Source organism: Lepisosteus platostomus, chromosome 27 (genome assembly GCF_059453375.1).
Source record: "Lepisosteus platostomus isolate fLepPlt1 chromosome 27, fLepPlt1.hap1, whole genome shotgun sequence".
NCBI lineage: Eukaryota > Metazoa > Chordata > Actinopteri > Semionotiformes > Lepisosteidae > Lepisosteus > Lepisosteus platostomus.
In genome coordinates this window covers 6,186,760-6,198,988 of record NC_142637.1, presented here as the reverse complement: position 1 = coordinate 6,198,988, position 12,229 = coordinate 6,186,760, and the positions used below count along the sequence as shown (strand labels likewise).

The 12,229-nt window shown below is 42.7% G+C and overlaps 1 protein-coding gene across 1 annotated transcript; it reads right to left on the bottom strand.

The window, feature by feature from the left end:
• Nucleotides 1-4,036: 4,036 nt before the first annotated feature.
• use1 (unconventional SNARE in the ER 1 homolog (S. cerevisiae)) lies at nt 4,037-12,164 on the bottom strand. The gene is made up of 10 exons (XM_088622143.1): nt 11,961-12,164; nt 11,718-11,807; nt 11,102-11,370; nt 10,287-10,336; nt 9,512-9,590; nt 9,126-9,278; nt 8,575-8,590; nt 8,318-8,348; nt 7,795-7,957; nt 4,037-5,452 (listed from the first exon to the last, which is right to left on the bottom strand). Exons 3-10 carry the CDS (start codon nt 11,201-11,203, stop codon nt 5,270-5,272), a joined length of 777 nt encoding a protein of 258 aa, XP_088478269.1. The 5' UTR covers nt 11,204-11,370; nt 11,718-11,807; nt 11,961-12,164; the 3' UTR covers nt 4,037-5,269.
• Nucleotides 12,165-12,229: the final 65 nt, after the last annotated feature.

Below are 12,229 nucleotides of genomic sequence, written 5' to 3'. Positions count from 1 at the left end.
TTTCCCCACACAGCTTTGATCTTCTTCCATCCTGCAGACAGTAAGGGCCAGTCTCGAGATTACTAATGAAAGCTCAGAAGAGCGATACACAGTAAAGAAATTATAGTATGTCTGAAAAAATAAAGAAACAACTCCCCCGACGCGCACTTTGATCTGCCATCAGATCAAAGCACGAACTCTTGTTGTGGAAGAAAATGGGTACAAAAGAAAGATCACAGATTTTGCCTATTGCCAGGCACAGATAAAGATCTCAGAGCCACCTGGTCTGAGTTTGCCATGACAACAGAACAGAGAAGGTAGCAATACAGACCCACACAATGGCTTAAGACCTGAACACCATGTGCAGGTGTGTCTACACCCTCCTCTCTGTGAGCACTCCTGTGCTTCTGTTGATTAAATGCCATGTGGGAACAGAGGCAAGCATTTCGGGTTTTTTCTCCAATCAGACAAATCACATTTTTAGCTGATGTTTGTCAGTTTTTTTGATTAGAAGAGACCAGACTGATTTGAGTGAAAGGAATTGTACTTAACCTACAATGAAAACACATGGGAAACATTATACACGTTTCTTGCAAAGTAAATTCAGTGAGGCACCTTCTGTTGGGCTGAACCTAAGCTGTCTGTGGGAATAATTCATCAAGGCGTCCTTCTGTACAATGTGAACTGAGCACACAGGCTCTCCTGTGCTCAGGCCTCAGTGCGAGGTCCTTCACACTAGCCACTGGCTCGACTGGGTGAAAAGCAGTTGCAGGGACAGGGGCAAGAGCGTATGTTTGGCTTTGCGAAATACCTGAAATAGAACATTTCTTAACTGAGTTAATTTGTTAAGTTCATTTTTTTTCCAGAAAATTCCAGGAGACACGACTCTCAGTCTTTCAGTGAACAAAGCCTATTCAGTTCTGTGCTGGTCCAGCAAAGGCACATTCTAGACTCACTGTGATAGGTAGTCAGTAAGAGATTCATTTCTTTTGCTTTGGTGCTTTGTTTTCATTGTCCTTTTTTGTTTTTACTGCAGCTTCCTCCTGGTAACAATGAAAGGAATATCCACCTGAAAGGACAGTGAGGAAATCAGTACAGCAATGACATTATAAACAATCACCACTGTGCAGGAAGTATTCTACTACTGTTAATAATGCTTTGATTCCTAAGTCTGATATTGAAGTTACCAAGTATCTGAGCCTCTTTGCCGTTACTGAGCTACAAACCTGGAATAGACAGCTCTTTGACCGCTGTTCATATTACCCAGACATTTTCCTTCTGAACAACTAGACCGGAAATCTGCAGACTTCCTCTCTGCGGAGGTTTATTAAGGATGGGTGGGTGTGATGGATCTGGAACAGGGCGTTTCTGACACTCAGTCAGCTGAAGCGAGGTTTTTGAGACGTGAGCAGATCCCTCTCCCAGGTGAGTCTCCCCTGTTGGCTTCTTGCTCTGCAATTATTTTTTTTATTTTTGTAGTGGGGCACCTCCCTGTCCTTGTGCTTGTAGAAGCTATGTGACCATGCCCAGCTTCCTAAGGACATGGATTTCTAATTGAATTTTTAAAGCATTTTATTTATAATTAATTTTAAGTACTTTAACAGGACTAACAATAACTAATAAGTTAAAAAACACACAAATTACGTAAAAATGTCAACAGTGAATTAATGATGAAAATGCAGTGTGTGTGGGAGTGGCATTCAAGTGGAACAGCAGTCTCAATATCTCAGACCGCTGATTCAACCTTAGCAACAGAATAAATTCATTGCCTGAATAGGAAAATTTGACAAATTTCAAATTAAGCACAAAATCATGAACTTTGTGAAAGTACTGTAAGTTGCTATGCTGTCACAAGCCCTGGTCTCGCCACAGGCGAGAGGGAGAGGTCCCACGAATTGTGACATAAAGCAGCCCTTCCTGCTCACTAGTCACTGTGATGGACGAGAAAATAAATACAGGTAGTGCAGCAGATATTTCACCGCAGAAAGGTTCCAAGGTAGAAAAGAGTTACAGGCAGAGTTAACAAATAAGCTCCATTTCCGGCAATATGTCTATTGAATTAAAAGAAATTTATTCACAAGCCTGCTTCTTTACAATGGTGCAACACGTCACTGGATGTTTTGTTTCCTCATTCTGAATTGCAGAACATGGCGCTGCGCGTACTGGGAAATTGTGTCTCGTTTGTGATGTAAATTGGAGGTTTTACAAGTTAATGTGTTCATTTTACTTTTAGTGTGGTTTGAAATGCACTGATCCATGCTAAAGCTTTCTAACCCCCCACAATGATGAAAATGGCATTGCTTGTTTGTTCTTTGAACCAATGGTGAATTGCTCCCGGGTCATTTCTTATCTTATCTACATTTTTTATGGCAAGATAAAATATGGATGCCATTACATCTACGAACAACTTGGACAGTGACGTTTGTGCCCACAGAAAAGTAACGTGGTTTATGTCAAACACTTTTGCAAATATACAAGGCTGGTATATTGTACAAGACTGTAATGTACCTGTACTAGAAAGACACTGGCAATATTACAGCAGAAACCCAGCCATTACAGCTGAACCCATTGGGCTATCTAGCATTTTCGCTTCTCTTACAGCCTGGCCAGTTGATTAGTGTGGCGATTAGTGAGCTACTGGAAGACCCTGTGGATGATCTGACAGAGGTTATTTCCACTAGCATGTCCGTGTGCAAGAGGCATGCTAGGCCAATTAGCGAACTCAGAAGTAGCTAGCAAGAGAGAGGAACCCATATGGGCTCTATTAATAGAGTGCGATTGGCATAGAAAAACACACCAGCATCCTAGAATTTCCAAAGCAACATGCATGCAAAATAAACACTTCTACAGCTCTAAAAGCACAACACCTAAAATGAATAACAATCAGACACAACAGGACCGAATCAATGTCCAAGCTTGTTTGCTTTTTATCTAATGGCTATCATGTACTATGCTCACAACCCCACCTCTCCCTCCATTAAGCAGAAAGGAGCAGCAAAAAACAAAAAGATACTTGCCAACTAGGTGGAGTTTAAAAACAAATGGCTTCTTTGGTGACAATTTAGTTTGTTAAGTGAACAAAAAGTCTGAACACGGCCTTTTCCCGCGTACATTTTCTGCACACCACCCGATGCCAGCTGTGATCTGGAATGTCTGCATTCCCAGCCTTCAGATGAGTAGATAAGCCACACAGACCGGCGTGTCTATCATTCGGGAAAGGCTATGGCTCCTCTGGTGCAGGTGGCTAGAGCAAAGCACTGCCCTGATGCAGGAAGAGTGGACACGGCTGCAGGGGCAGCTTCAGTTTCGTAGGCTGAGACAGATGACCTAATGAACCACCAAAATCAGGAACTGAACTGCTCTTTTGTCCCTTTACTATTTCTTAAAAATCAACATACCAACTACATACCAGTTCAACAGGACATGGCACTTAAACAGGGTCTAAGCAGATTCTGCAATCTCACCCCATTCTTTTTTTTTTAGAAATGACTTTTGATTACACCAGTGTCTGGCATTCCTAACAGATGAAGACATGCTATCAGGGTCATTAACACCTAAATGTATTTCAATTTTTTCCCTGTACACATTGCAGAGCAATGTCAACCCATCACATACCATGAGGGCAGCTCACTGGAAAATCAAGACTGCGATGTCAGCCCTGACTTGCAGTTAGGAGAGGTCGAAATAGAGAGAAATACCTTTCATATCTTCTTGACGGTGCGATATGAACATAATTGGGTGAATAATGTTAAGAGCTGTCTTATCACCTTGATTCTGACCCAATTTCATGCTTGTCCACATCCTATTACGCTGAAATTACTCACAGAGTTCCGTTTGAAATTCACAGTATCTGACAACCAGAAAGATGTTTGACTACTTGAGTAAACAGGATTTTAAAAAGAAGGACACGGTTTCTGAGACATTGACAAAGAAAACCATGCTCTAGCTGTTAATAAGGAGCTGTCCAATTAAAAAAAAAGATCTTCAGACTTCAAAAATCAAGTGATTGCTTTGAAGTGTATAAAGTAGAGCCAGACAGAGAAAAGAAAACATGAAAGAATGTTAACCATTTAATATGATGTAACACTTTTTAAATTACAATATGGTTCTTCATACATAAAGTCCTATTATTTACAATATATTATGCTGCAATAAACAAAAGAGAGCTGTATACTCTGTAAACGGGGGGAGAACAATTCCGTAGTGGACAAACCTGTAAATCACAGCTAGATCTTTTTTGTTATTAATACAGAAGTTGAGTAATCAAAACAGGAGCGATTCATAACTGTTAAGAATACAAAAAAGCAAATGTAAATTCAATCATTTGCAGCTCAAAGTGTCTGAACGCAAAAGGGTATAAGTGCTTTCAATCTCACCCCATATTTAAAAGCTTGGTTTTGATATTCTGTGTAATAAAGCGCTGCAGTTTCTGCTTCATAAACATGATAGTCTGTGCCTTGGTGGGATAGGTAATGTGATGTGCGACATGTAAATGCCCTGAAATTCTGCAAAAGAAGCAAGACATTTCTTTGAAACAAAGAAATTAGCGTCTAAAAACAGTCTCTTCAGTCAGTTGTCATTTTAAGCCCCTTTTACCACTGCAACAATCTCACATTTGTTTGGACGCATTCAACGTAAAATAATAAAAATAAAAACGAGACCGATAAACCAGCTCCTGTAATGATTTAAAACTATTGGGGCTCCTCCGTCAGGCATTAGTGTGGAATTAGCCATATAAAATACCTTCAGCAGCTTTAAATGGTTGACAGATGGTGTAGCAGTTAGACCACCACAACTGGGCAAGCTTATCCACGAATAAAGTTTGCACATCCTATAAGAGATGTGACCAGGTTTTCAGCCTCTGAAAAACTCTATTATATGTCGCTCTTTATGCTAGTACCCTCGTTCGAAACATTCTGACTATGAGGCCAGGTAGTTTCATCACCGCCTAGTTCCCAGCTCCCAATTCAGGCTGATGTCAGGGTCACATGACTGAGGGGTGTCTGCCACCAGCCACGCCCCTGTCCTACCACTTTTCCCAGCCTTTGCTGGAGGTTGACCCCGGGATTTCTGGGTGCTCCTGCTTCTGTATTGTTGGAAAACAACAGGGTGAAGAAAATTAATAACATCGTTTGCTGTTTACTAACCAGCAATGGATCAAGATTAAGGCTCTTTGTTGTTTTTGTTCCAGTCGGGCTTAAGGCCACACTGCACCTGTTCAGGATCCCTCTCCATACCCAAATACCTCTCTAGATAATCCGTACTAGAGAATCATTTGATACAGGGGTCATCACCTAAGTTTAGGGAAGATTCTTATGAACAGAATCATGCTGATGAAAGTGAAACAGACGACAATCAGCATCAGCCAGAGGAACCAGTTGACCGATTTCTTGGTGTGCTGCTCTAGTCGCTCAGACTCGGTCTTCAGCTTCTCAAAATTCAGGTCTGCCATTCTCATGGACTGCGTGAGCGTCTGGAGGAGGAGAGAGAAAGGAAAGGAGACCGTCTTGGTCAGCACCGCCCGCCTGGCTTCGGGAAGGTCATCGATGAACGAAAACGGTCTTGCAGACTCCTCCATCTTTCACCAGACTGAATTATACAGACAGCATTACCACCCAACGAACAGCGTGGCAGTAAAATCAGGTGAGACAGCCGCTATCTGCACCTGTTGTCTATCTCCATACCCTGTCCATTTCAAATTAATTAGATGGCCAGTTAAAGAGAGATTTTTCTAACTAACTGCACAGCCATTCTGTATATTAACATCACAACCTTTGTAAGCCAGATCGATGACTGTGAATGCTTTTCTCCTTTTGTTAAAGCATTTTGTAAAATCAATCGCTTAAGAACTGTAATGCAGGTTTCAGTAACTGAATTCTTAAAGACTGCATTTAATTAGGGGAAAAATAAGAGTACAGGGAAACAGCTTGTTCATAGGCACAACATTACGTTTGACGTATGGTACTTGATACTAGGAATCAAACTGTCTTTACAACCATCTCGTTAGGCAGGGGTATCAAACTCAGTTCCTGCACGGCCCAGGGTCATCTGGTTTTCTCTCTCACTTACAGGGGAAGTTTAATTATTTAATTAGCTGCAAAAGTGTAACACTTCTAAGCTGGTTTAAAAAAGTTAATTACAGGTGACGGGTAATGAGCATCATGTGTAATTTAAGAAAAATCTTACGGACATCTAATATATAAAATAACGAGGTTAATAGTTTAATTGACTACTGAGGCTGGACGAAAAGCCAGAAGACACCAGACTTCGCAACTACTCAGCACGAGAGCCCTGTGAGGAGAGAGCTGGGGGGCCCACATTTAAACAAGTGGCAACGCAACACAGCCCAACAATGATCCGGACTCTTTCTGCGCCCCTCTTCCTTTCACTAGACAAAAGACGCAGGCAGGTAGATTCTTTCTGGACGCTGCTTCCCCGTTTTTCCCGTGCTCGGCCGCGTGTTGTGGTGGAGCGTTTCCAATTCAGCCCTGCGGGTCGAAATGGGACCAGCCTGACGCCAGCCGCCGGCTCCTCCCGGGCGGTCCGTTTCCACCTGCCGTCACAGCCGGGCGCGGCCCGGGGCAAGAGGGCACCGGGTCCCCCGCGAGGTCACGTTCCCAGCCCGGGGCGGCACTGGGATTACCAGACCAGACCCAGTGCTTGCCTTTAACTGCTGCCGGATAACCTCTCGGGGGTTTATGGGGCTCAAACCAGGGTGGCCCAACTGTGGCATGTCCGTGGAATTCACGGCCCAGCTCAGCTCATCAGGAACTTAACTGGACCGACTTACCAACAGCAGCGCTTAGCTCTTTAGGTGCGGCTGCTTTAAAATGCCCTAGAAACCCTCTGGGCACACGGCCCCTCCCTCCAGGAACAGGGCTGGATCACCCCGTGTCAAACAGTATTGCTTTCTGGCCAGTTCACAGACCCATCTGGAAATTCACTCATACTTGAATTCACCTTGGGTCTGCACCAACACTAACAAATACTCAGGACACACCAAGACACACTGTGAACAAAAAAAAAAGCAGGATATTTCCTATTTAGTAATACATCAATGAGGCAGCAATATAGTTATATCATCATAAAATGCTGAAGTTGAAAGTATACAATTAACCTCTTTTTTGACACGCTAGAAGCAAGACTTCCCAAGATGGACTGTCTGGGGAGCTTTATTTTATTAAGGTGCAGCACAAACCATACTCCACATGCCCCAATTTTAAGACCTCATCCCCTTTAACTCCTCTGGCCTGCTCACTGAACACAGCTTCTCAGTAAAAAGCAGGAACACCAAACATCAACCACAACTTTTCACATTAAAAAGATAACACTACAGTGCTACGAAAATCGCCTTGACCTTGCTGGATCATTCATTTTGCTCCTGATTTTATCTGAAGCAGAGGAAATGCCTAAAAGATGTTCTAGCTTTCCAGGATAACAGCCCCTCTGTCTTATGGCTTCACTTGGCTTCTTCATAGCCAACTTAACAGACCATTTCTGACTTGGTTGTGAAACACTGCCACCTTCTGGAGCAATGTGGTAACTGGCCTTTTTCTCCACCAGCTGAAAATTCAACCAAAGACCTGCATGCAAACAGCTGCAGCAGGTCTGTTTAGGTGATGGTCCTTGAATCGAACAATGAGGTCAGATGTCAATCCAAGCCCTAATTGAGGTTTCCCAGTAGATGCCACATCTGTCAGTTTTAAAACTGACAGTCCAGGAGGATGAAGATTTCTGCCGTGGTAACAACTGACTGCAAGTGTGAACCATCCAGGTCCCCCCCTCAGCTCCACCCGCAGAGCAAGCCCGCCGCACCTGGTTGTCCTGCTTGATGATGTTCTGCGTCGCCAGCGAGTTGTTCTTCAGGTTGCGTGCCAGGCTCAGCATCTCCTCGGCCAGCTTCTCCTGGAGGCTGTGATGGTGCTGGAGGACGGCGTCCAGCACGGCGTCCGACTGCTTCTCGTCCAGCGGCAGACCCCTGGGAGAGCGCCGAGGTCACACGGGTCAGCTTCAGCGCGGGCAGGGGTTCGCTCCTGCAATCCACTGCTCATGCCTTCGAACCCTTTCACTCCCTCACTTCATCACCCAAGTGTGACAGCGCACAGACAGCCTACCGCATTCCAGTATACTGATAAAACCTTCCACATTGTTTTGGGGGATTTTTTTTTTATTAACTTTCTCCAAAAGATAGAAAGGCTGAGCAATTGTTGCTTTGAATATTTCCTCTGTTCTAAGTATTGAGTATATATGGAAAACGTCAGGGCACGTCATGGAGAGAGACATTCCCACAAACGTCCATCCTTTCAATTCAATAAAACACAAATAAAAATAAACTGACCTTCTTTGCCTCATTTCTGCGTCTGTCCTACCTGAAAAGGAAGGACAGCAGCTATTTCATTTAAAGTACAAATGCTGAAACAACAGCAACAAACCCCACATTCTTGAATATACAATTAAATAAAACATACCAATGCGTCCCTGCTAGATGTGGATGAGAAATGTATTTGCAACCGCTTGGTCAGACTTTCCCCAACCAGAGCTTTTGAATTCTGTATAAAAGACAACTTTAGTAGTGAATAAAGAAAGTAAATTTACCTGCATTGGGTGATACCTGGGGAACAAAAGGAACAAGAGTAAAGATTTGGGAACCTCACTAACAAAACAATCCATCTAATTCCCATCCTTGATTTTACTGGATTTACTGCTGTGATCAATTTTAAACACTTAAAGCCATGAAGTAAAGGTTGAATGCAACTTTCATGTAGTGATAGAACCCAACTGATAAAAGCTGGTAAGAAAATACATTCATAAAACAAGAGAGGAAAATTAATTTATAATTTACCTGAGTAAAGAACAAAATGCAAAAGTAAAGCTGATCAGATCAGATCAATTACTGGCAGCAGTTAGAATTGATCATTAAACGTTCAGCTGGAACAGATACCAGCAAATACGAGGGACTCCAGGATGGAGAAACCGATCCAAGCAGTAAGATTTTAGTTAATGCAAGCTGGTTTTCCTGAGGCTTTTCAAATGTCTGCCCAGCAGGTGGCCCTATAGTGCAACCTTGCAGGTCAGTTGTGATCAGTCTCTCCAGCTGACAGAGTGGCTACACATTAAAAACAAAAACACTTTTCATAGTATCTTACAGTTCCAAGCAACTCAGTCCTCATTTCTCCAGTGCAACGAGCCTTTGTCTGCAGGTGAACAGTTTTACTGGCTGAGGTCCTCTCGTTCGCAGTGGTGGGATTGCGACCAGGGGCCAAGAACTGATTGGCTAAGGCCTTCTCCGTTGGAGAAGTCTGCAGAAACAAAGGTATGCAGAGGTGTGTAATTCACAAGTCCAGTAGGGTTCCACACAGAGGGTCACATTATTTAGAGCAATTTAATCAAGATCAACTTAAGGTATAATTCATCATATATAAAACAATGCCTATTTTAACATTACCAACCAAATATTTGGCATACATATCGAAGAAACCTTTCGTTAGAACTCCAACCATTGGGTTACCATCCTAAGGAGATCGCTTCTTACCAGTTTTTCAGCCTCTAATAATCCTTTGAGAAAATCCACCTTTCGGCTGTAGTCTGTCATTACCTCTGGGACAGGTTTACTACACAAAGCAAGAAGAACTGTTACAAACTGATCAACATTCTATTATTAGAATATTAACCTAAATCCTCAACAATTATATTCTTGCATAACAATAATGATAAATGTCTTGTTTCCAAATGAACCGGATTATGAGCTTGGTCATCTTTTTAAAAATGTCATATTGTGTGTTCCAGTCTTTTGTGGGTTAAATGCTGTGGTCATCCCTATCCATACAAGCTGACACTCCGTGCGGGATAACAAGAAGCTGCTTCACAACAGATCAGTCGCTTCATACTCAAGACTCTTAAAACGCTTTTCGGAGCACAAAAAAGCTCTTTCCACTGAACTTCTAAATAATTTCAGTTTCCCAGAATATAGGATCCATAGAAGGGCTGCAACAAACCTGAGACTAAAAATGCAAGACCGCTACCTTTACAGACTTGTAATGAGCAAAGAAACACGAACCAGAAGAGAAGTAGAAACTACGTGCCAATTCACTGAAACTGACAGCAGAACTAGCTTTATTTTTACACAAAGGGTTGTGAGACCCTAGAACAAGCTACGAAGTCATGCTTTCAAGAACCAGCCTGAAAAGACGCTCATGTTGCTCAGCTGTTAGTAACCAGATGAGCTAGTGAAGCTGAAGGATCTCGCCCCATCGGCGGCCACTCTGAAGAGTGCAGAATCACAAAAATGATTAAGAAGTCGTTTCTACCTTGTGCTCTTCTTCAGCGCAGTCAGCATTTCTTCAAGTGCTCCCACATACTGAAAAAGAAGCAGAACACTGCAGGTCCGAATGTATCTTTGAAATCACGTTTCCAGACTCCTTTGTCTACCAATGCCCGCTTTTTTTTTTTACTGTAACGAGGGCAGAGAGGATGGCTTAGGCACAGACTGAGAGCGTTCAGGCGATAAGACACATTCTGCATGACCAGAACGGGGAGGCTTAAGAGACACTGAAGCATGAGGTTAAAGCCAACGCCATCAATCAGCCTGAATCAACCGGGAAATGACTGACAAAATCTGCACATCACATTTCCCAGTACGTCTCGTCAGTCAGGAGTCTCTGAAACAGGTGAGCAGTCCTGGGACCCAATTTTGACGTCTTATCTACCGTTAGATGAACCCTCTAACGTTTATAGATACCAGGGCAAGTTAAATTCCCAAATGCATGAGAGAACATGTTAATACTGCGGGTTACAAAAACACTGCCGGAAAAGGGGCTTAAAAGGGAGACATCCCGCAGTTACAGGTTTGAAAGCATGCATTTCATCTTGCTGCCACGTATCAGAGCTATCTCCAGGACACAGGTCATTCAATTCCCAAAACGCGCAGTAATGATCTACAAAATACAGTGTTTACTCAGTCCAGAGTAATTTCCACACAAGTCGCATGTATCTATCTAACAAATGATTTTAATCAGTTCTGACACATTTGGGGGTTTCAGTATTCAAGTTATGACGTGGCTATCGTGTTTACGTCTAAGCACCTTATTTTAAAAAAAAGCAGGCTTAAAAAAATTCCCCTCACCTTTTCTAACCTCCACTCCGTATCCCCCCGCTTCTCGGCAGCTATAGACTCACAGCGAGAAAGAAGCCGAATAAAGTTGATTTCTAGGCGAGAAGACGCCATGATTACAGCAGCACCGGAAGTCGCCTGTCTCTGACGCAGCTACTCTGACGCAATAAGTGGGTTCGACACCGGAAACGATTCCTAAAAGGTGAAGCTGCTTTTCTTCAGTCTGGGTGCGCGAAGTTTAATGCTTCTTGTTGTTCTGCTCGCAGACTCGTTCACATTGGCTGTGTGAAACATGTAATTGAAATGTCGCTATAATTATTGATATTAAAGTGTCAAACAGCGAATAATATGTTAAACATGTCATGGATACAGCAACATATATCCCAAACGAAGAGGCAAAATATCTAACTAAATATCCAATGAATGATCTTTAATTTTGCCATGTGTATTTAAACTCAGCAGCCTAACTTCAAAGGTATAAAATGTCATAAACAGCAGTCTTGGGGGTTATTTTTTTTCTGTTGTGCACGCGTGCCTACAAACACTTCATGCAAGAAGCAAGAGTTTAATTAAAAGAGCAGATTGTACGCACTTGGAGTCATCATTACAATGCAGCTGAGAGCCCTACCTTCATATAAGTGCTGTGTAACGTCTCACCCGGCGGACTTCTTGTCCACCAGCGGCGCTACTGACTAGCCCGTCCATGCCGAGCTGAGACCTGGAAAGATCAGGGTGGAAGATATTTTAGAACATCAGCTGAACGGCACACATTTAGAAGAAACGTATATAACATTCTTATGATACTTGGCAAGCAATAAAATGAATAGGAATAGTAGCAGTCAAAAATGTTATACATTCATGGCATACATACCTATAAGAAAACCAGACACAGGTTTGATTTAGACTTGGAATACTGAGTTCTGACTCAAATGGATTACCAGACTAGTACATTTTTTCCAAAAATAAGATTAAGATTACAGCACAGTTAGGTTAACTAACAACGAAACACGTGGATAGTTAATAAAACTTAACTAAACATAAAACAACACGTTCTTGTTAATTGCGTTTAGGAGGCTGAGGGCGGCAAAGTTCTCCTCCACCCAGCAGAGGGCGGTAATGAGCGACAATGGGCGGGCAACA

Coding starts and splice junctions, on each gene's coding strand:
- use1 (XM_088622143.1), bottom strand. CDS start 11,203: ATGGCGTCTTCTCGCCTAGAAATCAACTTTATTCGGCTTCTTTCTCGC. Junction 10,337..11,101: donor CGGAGTGGAGGTTAGAAAAG/GTGAGGGGAATT, acceptor CTTCTTTTTCAG/TATGTGGGAGCACTTGAAGA. Junction 7,958..8,317: donor GCAGAAATGAGGCAAAGAAG/GTCAGTTTATTT, acceptor GCGCTCTCCCAG/GGGTCTGCCGCTGGACGAGA.